The sequence below is a fragment of the Malaclemys terrapin genome, chromosome 1 (assembly GCF_027887155.1).
Source record: "Malaclemys terrapin pileata isolate rMalTer1 chromosome 1, rMalTer1.hap1, whole genome shotgun sequence".
Classification (NCBI taxonomy): Eukaryota; Metazoa; Chordata; order Testudines; family Emydidae; genus Malaclemys; species Malaclemys terrapin.
Window position 1 is genome coordinate 242,307,127 of NC_071505.1, and position 13,400 is coordinate 242,320,526.

Below are 13,400 nucleotides of genomic sequence, written 5' to 3' on the forward strand. Positions count from 1 at the left end.
TTAGGTTAGACTTATACAAGTGTTGGTGTTATTTTTCTTTTAGATTTAATTTAATTAAAAATGCTTCAGATTTCGTTGTTGTGGTTTTAATGTAATATTGATTCTTCTTTCCTAATAACTTTGTCTTAACTCATTTTTCTCTTACATTAGCACTTTATTTATTCATTATACTTTATGCATTGTCTTTGTATAGGGTGACCAGATGTCCAGTTTTTAAAGGGGCAGTCCCGTATTTAAGCCCTCCAGCAAACATCCCGACTTTTTCTTAAAAACAGGCAAATTGTCCTGTATTTTCTGCCCCCCCCCAGCCCCCAATCAGTACTGGAGGGTCCTGCTGCTCGCCAGCTGCCCACCCACCAGCGGTGAGTGGGGGGGGTCCAGTGGCTGACGATGGGGGTGGGTGTGCAAGGCTGGTGGCTGACTGAAGCTGCAGTGTGCAGGGCCGGACTGCTCCCCCTGCTGTCGCGCAGCCCCCCGCCGCCGCATGCTGGCTCTTGGCCAGCAGGGCCCCACCTCCCCATCCCGTTTCCGTCCGACACTGGCTGCGAGCTGTGGTGGCTGGTGAGTGTGGGCATGTGTCAGGCGGCAGTCAGCTGTGTGTCAACTCTGCTACCCACCTATCTGCCCTTTACAGGCTCCCCCTCTCGCTGTCCTCTCTCTGCTTTGCCCCTTCGCCCCCCTAACCCCGCTGCTCCTCCATATCTCCCCGGCGGGGCACATCCCATTCCCAGTGCTGTGCAGAGAACCAGCCCCTGGTCGGAGCACTCAGCTCACCAGCAGCTTGGTCAGCATGCTCCTTCCTTCCCCCACTGCCTTTGGCTGGGCCGGCACCCTGGGAAAGCCCAAGACCCTCTGGCCCGAGGCGCTGGCCAGGAGGAGCCGAGCCCTGCATGTGCCAAAGCCCCACACAGTGCTGGCGCAGGGAAGCCTCTCTGCCACTCGGCTAAACTCTGGAGTGGGGGAAGCTATTTCTAGCCTGTTCGCTGCCCAGACCTGCAGGCTCCACAGCAGCCCCCAGGTGTATGTGTCACCTCTCTCCATGGGGGGGAAGGGTGTGTGTGTCACCTCTCCCGTGAACCCTAAAGCCTTAAAGATAAGAAGGTGAATAAAAATAACACTGGTCTACAATTTATGAGAAGTCGTCTGCTTCAGAGATAAAATGTGCTATTTATTATGTATTTTGATGTGCTGAATTCAAATATGACAAAACAACTGATTGGCTACTGTTTCTAAGATATTTAAGTTTTTACATTTTATGTCTATGTATATTGTGTAGATAGTAGAGTTTTAATCATAAATTGTAAACCTAGGTCTTTTCATGTGTTTATGGTTGCTTTACATGATAATATTTCACCTGTCCTGTTTATGTAACACTTTAAAAATCAGCAAAAGGGTTATATAAATAAATTTTATTAGGAAACAAAAGGCAAAAATCTATTATGTACATAGTTTAGTCCTATTCAGTGTCTACTCGGCGCTTCTTGGCTTGTCTCTTGTATTCATTAAATGGAGCATCTCTTGTCACTGTCCAGCAATAGTCTGCAAGCATTGATGGGCTCCATTTGCCCTGACAGCATTTCTCCATTGTTGCAATGTCCTGGTGAAATCGCTCGCCGTGCTCGTCGCTCACTGCTCCGCAGTTCGGTGGGAAAAAAATCTAGATGAGAGTGCAAAAAATGTATCTTTAGTGACATGTTGCAACCAATGCTTTTGTATGCCTTGAGGAGTTTTTCCACCAACAACCTGTAGTTGTCTGCCTTGTTGTTTCCGAGAAAATTTATTGCCACTAACTGGAAGGCTTTCCATGCCGTCTTTTCCTTGCCATACAGTGCATGGTCAAATGCATCATCTCGAAAAAGTTCACGAATCTGAGGACCAGTAAAGACACCTTCCTTTATCTTAGCTTCACTTAACCTTGGAAATTTTCCACGGAGGTACCTGAAAGTTGCTTGTGTTTTGTCAATGGCCTTGACAAAGTTCTTCATCAGACCCAGCTTGATGTGTAAGGGTGGTAACAAAATCTTCCTTGATTCAACAAGTGGTGGATGCTGAACACTTTTCCTCCCAGGCTCCAATGACTGTCGGAGTGGCCAATCTTTCTTGATGTAGTGGGAATCTCTTGCACGACTATCCCATTCGCAGAGAAAACAGCAGTACTTTGTGTATCCAGTCTGCAGACCAAGCCAGAGAGCAACAACCTTCAAATCGCCACAAAGCTGCCACTGATGTTGGTCATAGTTTATGCACCTCAAAAGTTGTTTCATGTTGTCATAGGTTTCCTTCATATGGACTGCATGATCAACTGGAATTGATGGCAAAACATTGCCATTATGCAGTAAAACAGCTTTAAGACTAGTCTTCGATGAATCAATGAACAGTCTCCACTCATCTGGATCGTGAACGATGTTGAGGGCTGCCATCACACCATCGATGTTGTTACAGGCTACAAGATCACCTTCCATGAAGAAGAATGGGACAAGATGCTTTTGAGGTCATGGAACATGGAAACCCTAACATCACCTGCCAGGAGATTCCACTGCTGTAGTCTGGAGCCCAACAGCTCTGCCTTACTCTTGGGTAGTTCCAAATCCCTGACAAGGTCATTCAGTTCACCTTGTGTTATGAGGTGTGGTTCAGGAGGAGGAGGATGGGAGAAAATGTGGGTCCTGTGACATTGATGGTTCAAGACCAGAAGTTTCATCGTCTTTCTCTTCCTCGTCTGACTCAAGTGAGAATGATTCTGGTGCATCAGGAACCGGCAGTCCTTCTCCGTGGGGTACTGGGCGTATAGCTGATGGGATGTTTGGATAATGCACAGTCCACTTTTTCTTCTTTGACACACCTTTCCCAACTGGAGGCACCATGCAGAAGTAACAATTGCTGGTATGATCTGTTGGCTCTCTCCAAATCATTGGCACTGCAAAAGGCATAGATTTCCTTTTCCTGTTCAACCACTGGCGAAGATTTGTTGCACAAGTGTTGCAGCATATGTGTGGGGCCCACCTCTTGTCCTGATCTCCAATTTTGCAGCCAAAAGAAAGGTGATAGGCTTTCTTAACCATAGTGGTTATACTGCACTTTTGTGATGCAAAAATCACTTTACCACAAACATAGCAGATGTTATCTGCACTGTTCACAGAAGCACGAGGCATCTCTGCTCACTTTGGCTAAACAGAAATGTGTCCCTTTGCAAAATCAAACACTGACAAATAAGAGAGCATGACACTGTATGATTTCTAGAGCTGATATAGGGCAATTTGTTCAGCAGAGTGATGTAAACTTTGTTATGATTGCATCATCCATGACTTCTAGGAATAACATGATGCAATTCATATCATGTATGACGCAATACCAGCTTCAGATTGCATCATTCATTGTTTTGCCTAAAAAGCAAGTACTGTCCAAACCCAGTCATAGATTTATTCATAGATCCAGTCAAAGATGTATTTTAGTCATTTCTGGTTTAAATTGAGTTCCCTTCCCTTTATAACTCACTTATCCTCCGCCATTCCCAAGTCAAGGATCGTATATACTGACCCAATAGCATATCTTGAAAACTAGAGCCAATCAACAATTTTAAGCATCATTTTCGTTCTCAGTGACCCAGAATTAGTAAAGTTTGACTACATTTATTTCAGAAGCATTTTGGCTGTAGAGCAGTGTAATCTAACTACTCAGAATTTCTTAACAGGGGCTCAGTCAACTTGATGTTAATTTGAACATTTGTACTATATAGTTCTGATTGGTTGCCATTGAAGTCTCTTGAATATGAGTAATTTTACCAGGTGTCCCGTATTCTGCATCGGGAAATATGGTCACCCTGTCTTTGTGTATTAAGAACACAAGAACAGCCATAGTGGGTCAGATCAAAGATCCAGTATCCTGTCTTCTGACAGTGGCCAATGCCAGATACCCCAGAGGGAATGAACAGAACAGGTAATTAAGTGATCCATCCCCCGTCGCCCATTGCCAGCTTCTTGCAAACAGAGGCTAGGGACACCATCCCTGCCCATCCTGGCTAATAGCCATTAATGGACCTATCCTCCGTGAATTTATCTAGTTCTTTTTTGAACCCTGTTATAGTCTTGGCCTTCACAACATCCTCTGGCAAGGAGTTCCACAGACTGTGCACTGTGTGGAAAAAATACTTCCTTTTGTTTGTTTTAAATCTGCTGCCCATTAATTTCATTTGGTATCCCCTAGTTCTTGTGTTATGAGGAGTAAATAACACTTCCTTATTTACTTTCTCCACACCAGTCATGATTTTATAGACCTCTGTCATATTCCCCCTTAGTCGTCTCTTTTCCAAACTGAAAAGTCCCAGTCTTATTAATCTTTCCTCATATCGAAGCCATTCCATACCCTTAATCATTTTTGTTGCCCTTTTCTGAACCTTTTCCAATTCCAATATATCTTTTTTGAGATGGGGCAACAACATCTGCACATAATATTCAAGATGTGGACGTACTATGGATTTATATAGAGGCAATATAATATTTTATGTCATCTTATCTATCCCTTTCTTAATGATTCCCAACGATTATATTGTCCTGTAGCATTGTAAAATTTCACTTAAAGTTAGGCACATGGTAAAGGACTTTGCTGAATTTAGGTCATAATGCACACAAACAAGGAGGGCAAAGTTAAAGCTGGCTTGTAATGTTAGCATTGGCATTTCCCGATTTCTCTCCTGTTTCTTTTTTAATATGGAATTTTTAGGGTTTTTTAGGAGAAAAATCAGAATAATTGCCTTTAGTATTTGCCTAGCTCATCTGGCTGTACTTCACTAGTAAGCCAAAAGTTGAAACCAGGTTGACATGCCATGCCATTGAAGATGATATGCATTCTGTGTGTAAAAATCTCAGTGTCCCGAGGCTCCCAGATGTTCATATGGAAAACTTTGTGAAGGAAACAAGGAATACTGTGCAGCCCTTTCCCTGCTAAGATAGTGCACATTTAAAATAGTGGGTGAAATTTTGTCCCCACTCAAGTCAAGGGAAGTTTGGCTATTGATTTGAATGGAGCCAGGATTTCACCCAATGTCTCAAACTGGAACTACTTTGGGAATATTGCTCTTTCTTTTCCTTCACACACATGTACCCACACAACATGCACCCTTGAATAATGAGAAAGGTATGTCATTTTCAAATAATTGATTCTCCTTCAAGGAAGGGATGGGGAGTCTACATGCTTGGATTAACCTGCCTTTTGTAGCTCTGCTGAATGATTCACGGCATAGGGAAACTCTATATAAGCAGCACCATTCACTATTCTGTTGGCAATTGGTAGTGATTACACCTCATGGTTGGAAGCCCACACGCAGCAGAAATATTAATGTTGTCAAATGTGAGCTATTTTGTCTTCTGTTCAGAAATGTTTATCCTTCCTTTACCTTCCCATCCCCATGCATTTTAGTATCACTCAGTGTAAAGAACGGGGACTATTTCTAAAGTGTGTGTATGTATGTTTTTCTTCAGGGAATTTGCCCTTGCAACGGTTTAGGTTATGAACCACACTGAAAGCTGAAATCGTTTTGTTCTTGTTCTTTGAAACCTGCTAATTTTATAAACCACAAGCAGAAAATAGTGAGGCAGCTGCATTAAGAGTTTTCTCACCAATAACTCCACTCTAGCCCAACTTCTGTCGTTCCAAGGGGTGGCTCAGTCACTATCAGCTGAGCTATAGACTCTAACAATGATCAGTAATTATCAGCTGGACTGGAAAGGTTCTAGCAGCAGCAGCCAGACATTTTGTGTTTGGGTCTCTTTAGTCACACAACTTGTGTTGGGTACAAATACCTTGCTTAACTTGTCATTTCCATTCATTAATCTAGCACTCATAAGTAATGTTAATGTTAATTTTGCAAATAAAGTAAAAGCACTTCATTTTTGACTGTTTGTTTTTTTTAAGTTGGTGCCCAGCCACCATCATTCCCTTATAGAAGAAGCGAAGGGGTGTTCTGTGTAGTTTTTAGACAGGTATGTTTTATCCAGCAGAATCAGATCTTAATGTGATTGTTAGAACAAAGTTGCAGCTATTCATTCTAACACCTTTGCTGCTTGTGGATTACAGCAATGGGCAGAGGTGGGATTGTTCATTTACCTGACAACTTCCCTGTGACTAAAGAAAGAGGCCCATAATTCAAAGCAGTTCTGCAGTTACAACAATTTTCCACAGCTGGTGAGCGTGCACTAAAGCTGTGAATTAAACCCTGTTGTGCGTTGCTGAATTTTATTGCATCTCTCACTGGTGCTCAACAAAATGTGGGAGCAACAATTCACTTCGCTTCAAGCTTCCTTTCCCCTCCCTCAAATCAGAAACTCGAGTCTGTTGCATACTTTCTCTGTCCTTAGATGTTAACTGCTTTTAAATTACCTGAGAGGCATTGGAGCAGCTTATGTCAGCATCTGTTTCCTGTTTTTCTACATATTGTTTCTTTCAAGGTTGTTTTTGCTTTTCTCATTCCCTCTGCACACACAAAAGAAACAGAACATTTACACTTGAACTCAAACTCATCTTGACTGTTCAAGTACCTCTCGGAGCTCTGCCTTCATGGTTTTTAGAAGTACTCCTACTAAAAGGGGCAGAATATTCTATACGCCCACAGGTGTGCTTTCATCTTAGACTTCTGATATTTCATCCTGTATTGCAGGAGAGCTGGATTGGAAATGATCCATTCATGAACAGTGGAAAATCTGCTCCCTGAGATAAACCTCTTGAGATGGCGTTTCATTTTCTTGGCCATCCTTAAGGGAAAGCAGAGCGGGCATGTGTTTGTCATTGGTACATAGTTTTGAGTGGGAGTAGGCTTTTCTCCCCTTAATAATTGTTCAGTTCAATTAGGAATGTGGTTTGGTCACACTTTTAGTAATATCTGTGCTATTCGAATTTAAAAAGTAGAACTTGCTGTAGGTGATTGGAATTATTTTAAGCCTGCTAAAACCAAACATGCACCCCTATTTCTACTTCCTCTAGACAGAGGAACCACTCTGCATGCTCTCTGATTTGTGGGGGTAAGAGGAGTCTTCCAGTTCCAACTTGCTCAGCGCAGAATTTGTGTCTCGAATTCAGCTCCTATATGGCAGCACTCTGGGGTGTCAGCAGGCTGCTAAGCCAGACCTGTAGAGGACTTCTTAAGTCTCTTGTGTATACAGAAGGTGCATACGTAAAAGGGTCATAGCGCAGAGCAGAAATAAAACCAGCAGGTATCTCCTTCTAGGCCAGGTGTCGGCTTCTGTTGATCTTGAACTTCAGTTTCGCCAGAGTATTCAGAACCATATAAAGATTTTGCCTAGGAGTAAATATTTTAAGGTTTGGTTTGGTATTTTAAAAACTGTACTGTGTTTGGCTTTGGTTCAAAATATGAAATTTGTCCTTCCATGGGAATTGTTATTTAATAACATTAAGATTTGAAAAATTTCCTCATTTTTGCTGGGTTGTTTAAATTAAGGCCAAACTCTCTCTCTATATATATCTTTTACAGGAATTCTGCAGTAAAACAGCATGTGACATTATATACCATATGTTCCAAATTCCTACGCTTGTGGATAAAGTTAAAGAACATTAGCTGTAACTTTGAATTTTCTTTTATTAATTGTCACAAACTTAGCATTATTTTTGTACAATAGTAAACTGTACATTGAGGTGCTGGAAAAATAGTAAGAATAAAGTATATTGGGTATCTTACAATGCAAATAAAAAGACAGTCCTGCCCAGAAGGGCTTAGGGTCATAGGTACGACTCCATGGGCGCTCCAAAATTAGTGGATGCTTAGCACCAGCAGCCAAGCTCCTCCCCCCCACTTCCACCTGCCAGCAGCCCCACCAATCAACTCCTCCCCACCACCCTCCCAGTGCCTCCTGAAGGCTGCGGAACAGCTGTTCCGTGGCGTGCAGGAGGCACTGTGAGGGGGAGGGGGCGGAAAGAGGCAGGGCGGGGATGGGGGTTTAAAGGAAGGGTTAGAGTGGGGGCGGGTTCTGGAGCCGAGCAGGGGGTTGAACATCCCCGGGGAAAATTAGAAGCCGGCGCCTGTACCTAGGGTTTGTCTACATGGGAAAGTTTTCTGTTATACTGGTATAATTATACCAGTATAGTTAAACTGGTATAACTCCCTGTGTGGACATTTTTATTCTGCAGTAAATGGCCCTTTTTTTGTTTAGTTTAAATGCAACATATTCATAAATGATCTGGAATAAAAGGGTAAACAGTGAGGTGTCAAAATTTGCAGATGATACAAAACTACTCAAGATAGTTAAGTCCAAAGCAGATTGCAGAGAGTTTCAAAGGGATCTCTCAAAATTGGGTGGCTGGGCAACAAAATGGCAGATGAAATTCAATGTTGATTAATGCAAATTAGATGCACATTAGAAAACGTAATCCCAACTGTACATATAAAATGATGGGGTCTGAATTAGCTGTTACCACTCAAGAAAGAGATCTTGGAGTCATTGTGGATAGTTCTCTGAAAACATCCACTCAATGTGCAGAGGCAGTCAAAAAAGAAAACAGAATGTTGGGAATCATTAAGAAACAGATAGATAAGACAGAAAATATCATATTGCCTCTATATAATTCCATATTATGCCCTCATCTTCAACATTGCATGCAGATGTGGTCGCTCCATCTCAAAAAAGATATATTGGAATTGGAAAAGGTTCAGAAAAGGGCAACAAAAGTGATTAGAGGTATGGAACAACTTCCATATGAGGAGAGATTAATAAGACTGGGACTTTTCAGTTTGGAAAAGAGTCGGCCAATTAAGAGGATATGATAAAGGTCTATAAAATCATGACTGGTGTGCAGAAAGTAAATAAGGAAGTGTTATTTACTCCTTCTCATAACACAAGAACTAGAGGTCACCACATGAAATTAATAGGTAGCAGGTTAAAAACAAACAAAAGGAAATATTTCTTTACACAACACACAGTCAACCCTGTGGAACTCTTTGCCAGATGATGTTATGAAGGCCAAGACTATAACAGAGTTCAGAAAGGACCTATCCTCCATGAACTTATCTAGTTCCATCAATGGCTATTAGCCAGGATGGGCAGGGATGGTGTCCCTAGCCTCTGTTTGCCAGAAGCTGGGAATGGGTGACAGGAGATGGATCACTTGATAATTACCTGTTCTGTTCATTCCCTCTTAAGCATCTGTCATTAGCCATTGTTGGAAAACCGAATACTGGGCTAGATGGACCTTTTGGCCTGACCCAGTATGGCCGTTCTTATATTCTTATGCTCTTATTCCAGAATAAGTGTGTGTCCACATAGGGAATTTTATCAGTACTCCTCTAACCCCATATAACTCCGTCCTCAGGAGCCAAAAAATCTTACCGTGTTATAGATGAAACCGCATTATATCGAACTTTCTTTGATCCGCCGGAGTGCACAGCCCCGCCCCCCCAGAACCGCTGCTTTACTGCGTTATAACCGAATTCGTGTTGTATCGGGTCGCGTTATATCGGGGTAGAGGTGTATAACCATATCAGTTTACATCAATATCTTATCTTATATATATATAACATATAACTTTCCCATGTAGACCAGTCCTTAGAGATTTTCATTGACTAAAGCAGCATCAGTGTACTACACAATTTCATTAGAACTGATACAATGTTTGCCAAGTTGCAGTGTGAAAACACGTGTTCATTTATAAAAATTGCATCGTCCCTCAACTGGAAGTGACATCTATTTAACCTACCATCTTCCCTCTCCACTTCACCAACTACTTTAGATTATGCTGATGTAGTCATCTGTGCGATGGAGAGTCCTGTGTGTATGCACAAGATTCTCCGTTGCACAGATGACTAGAGAATATAACCCATAATACTCATATTGCAAACAAAAGTTATAAATAAATATAAACAACACTCACACCGTAAACAAAAACAACCTAGATAAATTTAAATTCCAAAACTATAGTAAGCCCAGGATTATGTATTGACACATGGTAGAGTGTAATTTGACCCAGTTGCAAAGGGAAGGGAGTACTTTTAAATGGATCAAACTCCTGCTTTTTGCCTCTCTCTTCTCTATGCATTTCAGACATGAGCTTCCTCAGCTCACCCATCCCTCATCACTTCACTTTCTAGATTTATTCCTAGTCTTCCCTCCCTCCCCCCCTCCCCCCAAAAAATCAACAAACTCACCTACTCAAAAAGGAAGTTGTTGCAGAAGGGAGAATCCTAGAGGCTGTTTTGCCTTTTTTACCAATAAGTGCTACATTCCTTGAGAGCTTTTTAAATTGTGAAACCTGAAACTACACTACCTTATATTAGTTCCCACTTTGGGTGGGGTGGGAACATGGAAGTTAGAGCTGTAGATTTTTCATCTTAAAAGATTCCTTGCTTGGAGGAAGTCAGAGCAGGGTGACTCAACCATTCTAGTTGCATTCTGTCTCTTTGGTATCACATCACTAACTTCTGGAAAGCAGAACTGAAAATCATGTTTGTTCATTCTTTCTGAGTTTCGTTATTAGGATGTTTTACTGGTTTGGGAAAAGATGGGTTTGTCATGATTGGCTATGTATTCTGGCATATTAAATTTTGTTAAAGCACATAGGCTTTTGTGCGTGTAACACTGTGTAACGATTTGTCTGATACCAGGATCTTTCTGCAGTCTTTTCTCATATTAAACAGTATTTTTTTTACATGTACAAGTAAATAGTGATTGATATGAACTCTCATATGAATGTCGCTGTGTCCTCCATATCTATAGTAGCTACTTTCATAAAATGTTGATTGTTACTGATATTTCGGGTGTTGTAAGAGAACTTCAAATTAAGACTCTTCTGTAGTTTAATGTTGGCTTCTGACTTTAATGATGGTATTACTTTAAACTGGGAAAAAATTTTTTGGTCTAAGACAAAAAAAGGATACAGGTTCATGCTAGCACCATTTGTATCCCTTAATAAGGAGCATTCTGAAAATGAGAAGACACTAACTTTTGTTGTTCCTTCAAGCTCCTCTTATTTCATCTGGTTCTCTTTTGTTCTTCTTTCAGAGTTCTAGAATGCAAAGGCCTCCCAATAGTGAATGGACAATGTGATCCCTATGCCACAGTTACCTTAGCAGGACCAAACAGGCAAGTATTGAAAACTAAAGAGCTTCCATTTTGTAAGGCTTCATAACAGATGGTTTGGGTTTTTATTTATTAGAAATCTGCATTCTAAAATCGATAGAGGATTTATTTGGCCATTGCTACTTTATTTATATAATATAATATAATCAACTATAAGTCGCTTGAGGTTTATTGCAGTTTTGCTTATTTTAAAGCTTTGAACATTAAAAAGTATATAATTTGTGGTCAAGCTTAATTTGTGTAGCTTCTCACTTGGCAGTTGGAGATCAGTATTCAACCAAATTGCTTGTCCATTTTGCAGTAGTGGGGAGGGGAAGAGAGGAAAAATGAATACATAACAGCTTTTTACTTGTGCTTTATTCCAATATGAAATTGAACATTTGGGGTCTTCTCAGTTATGTAGTTCAGCTCCTTAATACCTGTGGAAAGTGCTATGCACAGCTCGATCCTGTAATTTAATCTGTGTGGGTATAACGATCCGCCAGAATGGATAAAACTGCAGAACGGGTCTTACACAATATCGTCTATTGAATTATTTATTCTGCACCAGTCTTGTTCAGCCTAACTGTAAACATAGTCATGTTAAATTTGAGGTTAAATTTGCACATTCCATCATTCAATTTTTTATATTATTCAACATGTCAGTGGCAATTTGTGCTCCTGCTTATCAGGGGAATCATCTCACGAGTTCTTATTCTGGGTGACCTCAAACTCATGACACAGATACTTCATAGTATTTTACAATGGAACTTGGAGGGGTGGAGGGGTGCTATGAATGAGAGCCATTCTTGACAAATCATTGTCTCAGCTGCGGAGCAGTCTTTGAAGGTTGATTGGTCCATCTTCTTATTCTCTGATCAGGTATCTTATTGTGCCCATCACAGGTGGTACTGTATTTGGGTTATATTATTCAGTAGTTGTTTTTAACTACTGTATTTGATAAGTGAAATCTTTTTAAATGACGCCAGTTGAGTATTACTGAAATTATAGTTGGAATGAGGTTTGGCTGGCTCATCAGTCTTGACTGTCTTAAATATGCCTCTTCCCCCGCCCCTTCAAAAAAAAATCCCGTTAAACTGTATAACTGAACTGTTATGATTCCACTTGCTAGGGAATTGAAGGCAAACAACACTGTCTATCACCCATCAGTTTTCTTTTGCTTCCTGTCTTCAGAAGCATGCAGCTTAGTCCTTTCCATTGTCTAATAATTGCCCAATAATTGTTCTTGGACAGAACAACTTACAGCATTGGGGCCCAAGAGCTCACATTTCAGTATGTGGATAACAACTGTGGATACTTAATTGATTTATGAAATCCGTGTGCATGGGATATTCTCCCCCATAAAGAGGTGTGCCTCGTTGCATGCTGCGTGGAATTTATAAAACAAATCAAAGCAAATAGGCTACTTCTGCGTTCTGGTAATTGCTCATTAGGACCAGACACCTCTGCTAATGTTCACTTTTCTTTATGTCCATGCAGATCTGAAGCCAAAAAGACTAAAGTTAAAAAGAAGACGAACAATCCGCAGTTTGATGAAGTGTTTTATTTTGAGGTTGGTATTTCAAAGGAATGAGCGATAAGCTGAAATACTACACTGTAGATAGTTGGCACGGCATCCTGCTCCATCTTGTGCCAGCGGTCTTCTTTGAAGACTCTTTCAAAGCACAGTGCAGAGCCAGTAGTATCCCGGATCAGACTAGATGTCTGCTGAGGCAGCAGCGTGTCAGTTTTCCAGGTGACTGGAGTCAAGTTCTCTAGGTAGTCTTTCCTCCTCAACAGAGTTTTCTGTCCCGCCCGGCACAGACAGTTTTTGAATTAGTTCTGCAAAGTGAGTTTTTTCCAGACTGTGGTTTTATAGCTGCTCCACCCTGTCTTCCCTGGCCAAAGGTGGGAGGGTTGTCTCGCAAGGAAGATAAAGAACTTTAAAAGCAACGGGGGAAATCCATTCAAGACTGAAAGTTTCAGATGCATGCTAGTGTTCTGTAACACCAAATCTTTCCCGTCAATTCAACTGCATAAAATCCTTAGAGCCTATGTAACATGTAACATTTTTAAATGAGTCTAGATAAAGCAAAATGTAACCCTTTTAGAAGTGCTGGGTTTTTTCTTTTACTTAGCAGGAGTAATAGGTATATAGAGAGAGATTATATAGATTATGTAAAAAGCAACAGTCCTGTGGCACCTTAAAGACTAACAGCTTATGCTATTGTTATTATTATTATTACTATTATTATTATTATTAAAGCTTATGCTCCAGTACATCTGTTAGTCTTTAAGGTGCCACAGGACTCTTTGTTACTTTTTATAGATCCAGACTAACAC

At 41.0% G+C, this 13,400-nt stretch overlaps 1 protein-coding gene across 2 annotated transcripts in view; it reads left to right on the forward strand.

The window, feature by feature from the left end:
- The window catches only part of RASA3 (RAS p21 protein activator 3), a 284,524-nt gene that overhangs the window by 228,834 nt on the left and 42,290 nt on the right, over nucleotides 1–13,400 (forward strand). For both annotated transcript variants that reach the window (XM_054010897.1, XM_054010887.1), the window contains exons 6-7: nucleotides 11,001–11,081; nucleotides 12,558–12,630. In XM_054010897.1, the coding sequence (XP_053866872.1) occupies nucleotides 11,001–11,081; nucleotides 12,558–12,630 (154 nt within the window). The remainder of the gene's footprint in view (nucleotides 1–11,000; nucleotides 11,082–12,557; nucleotides 12,631–13,400) is intronic.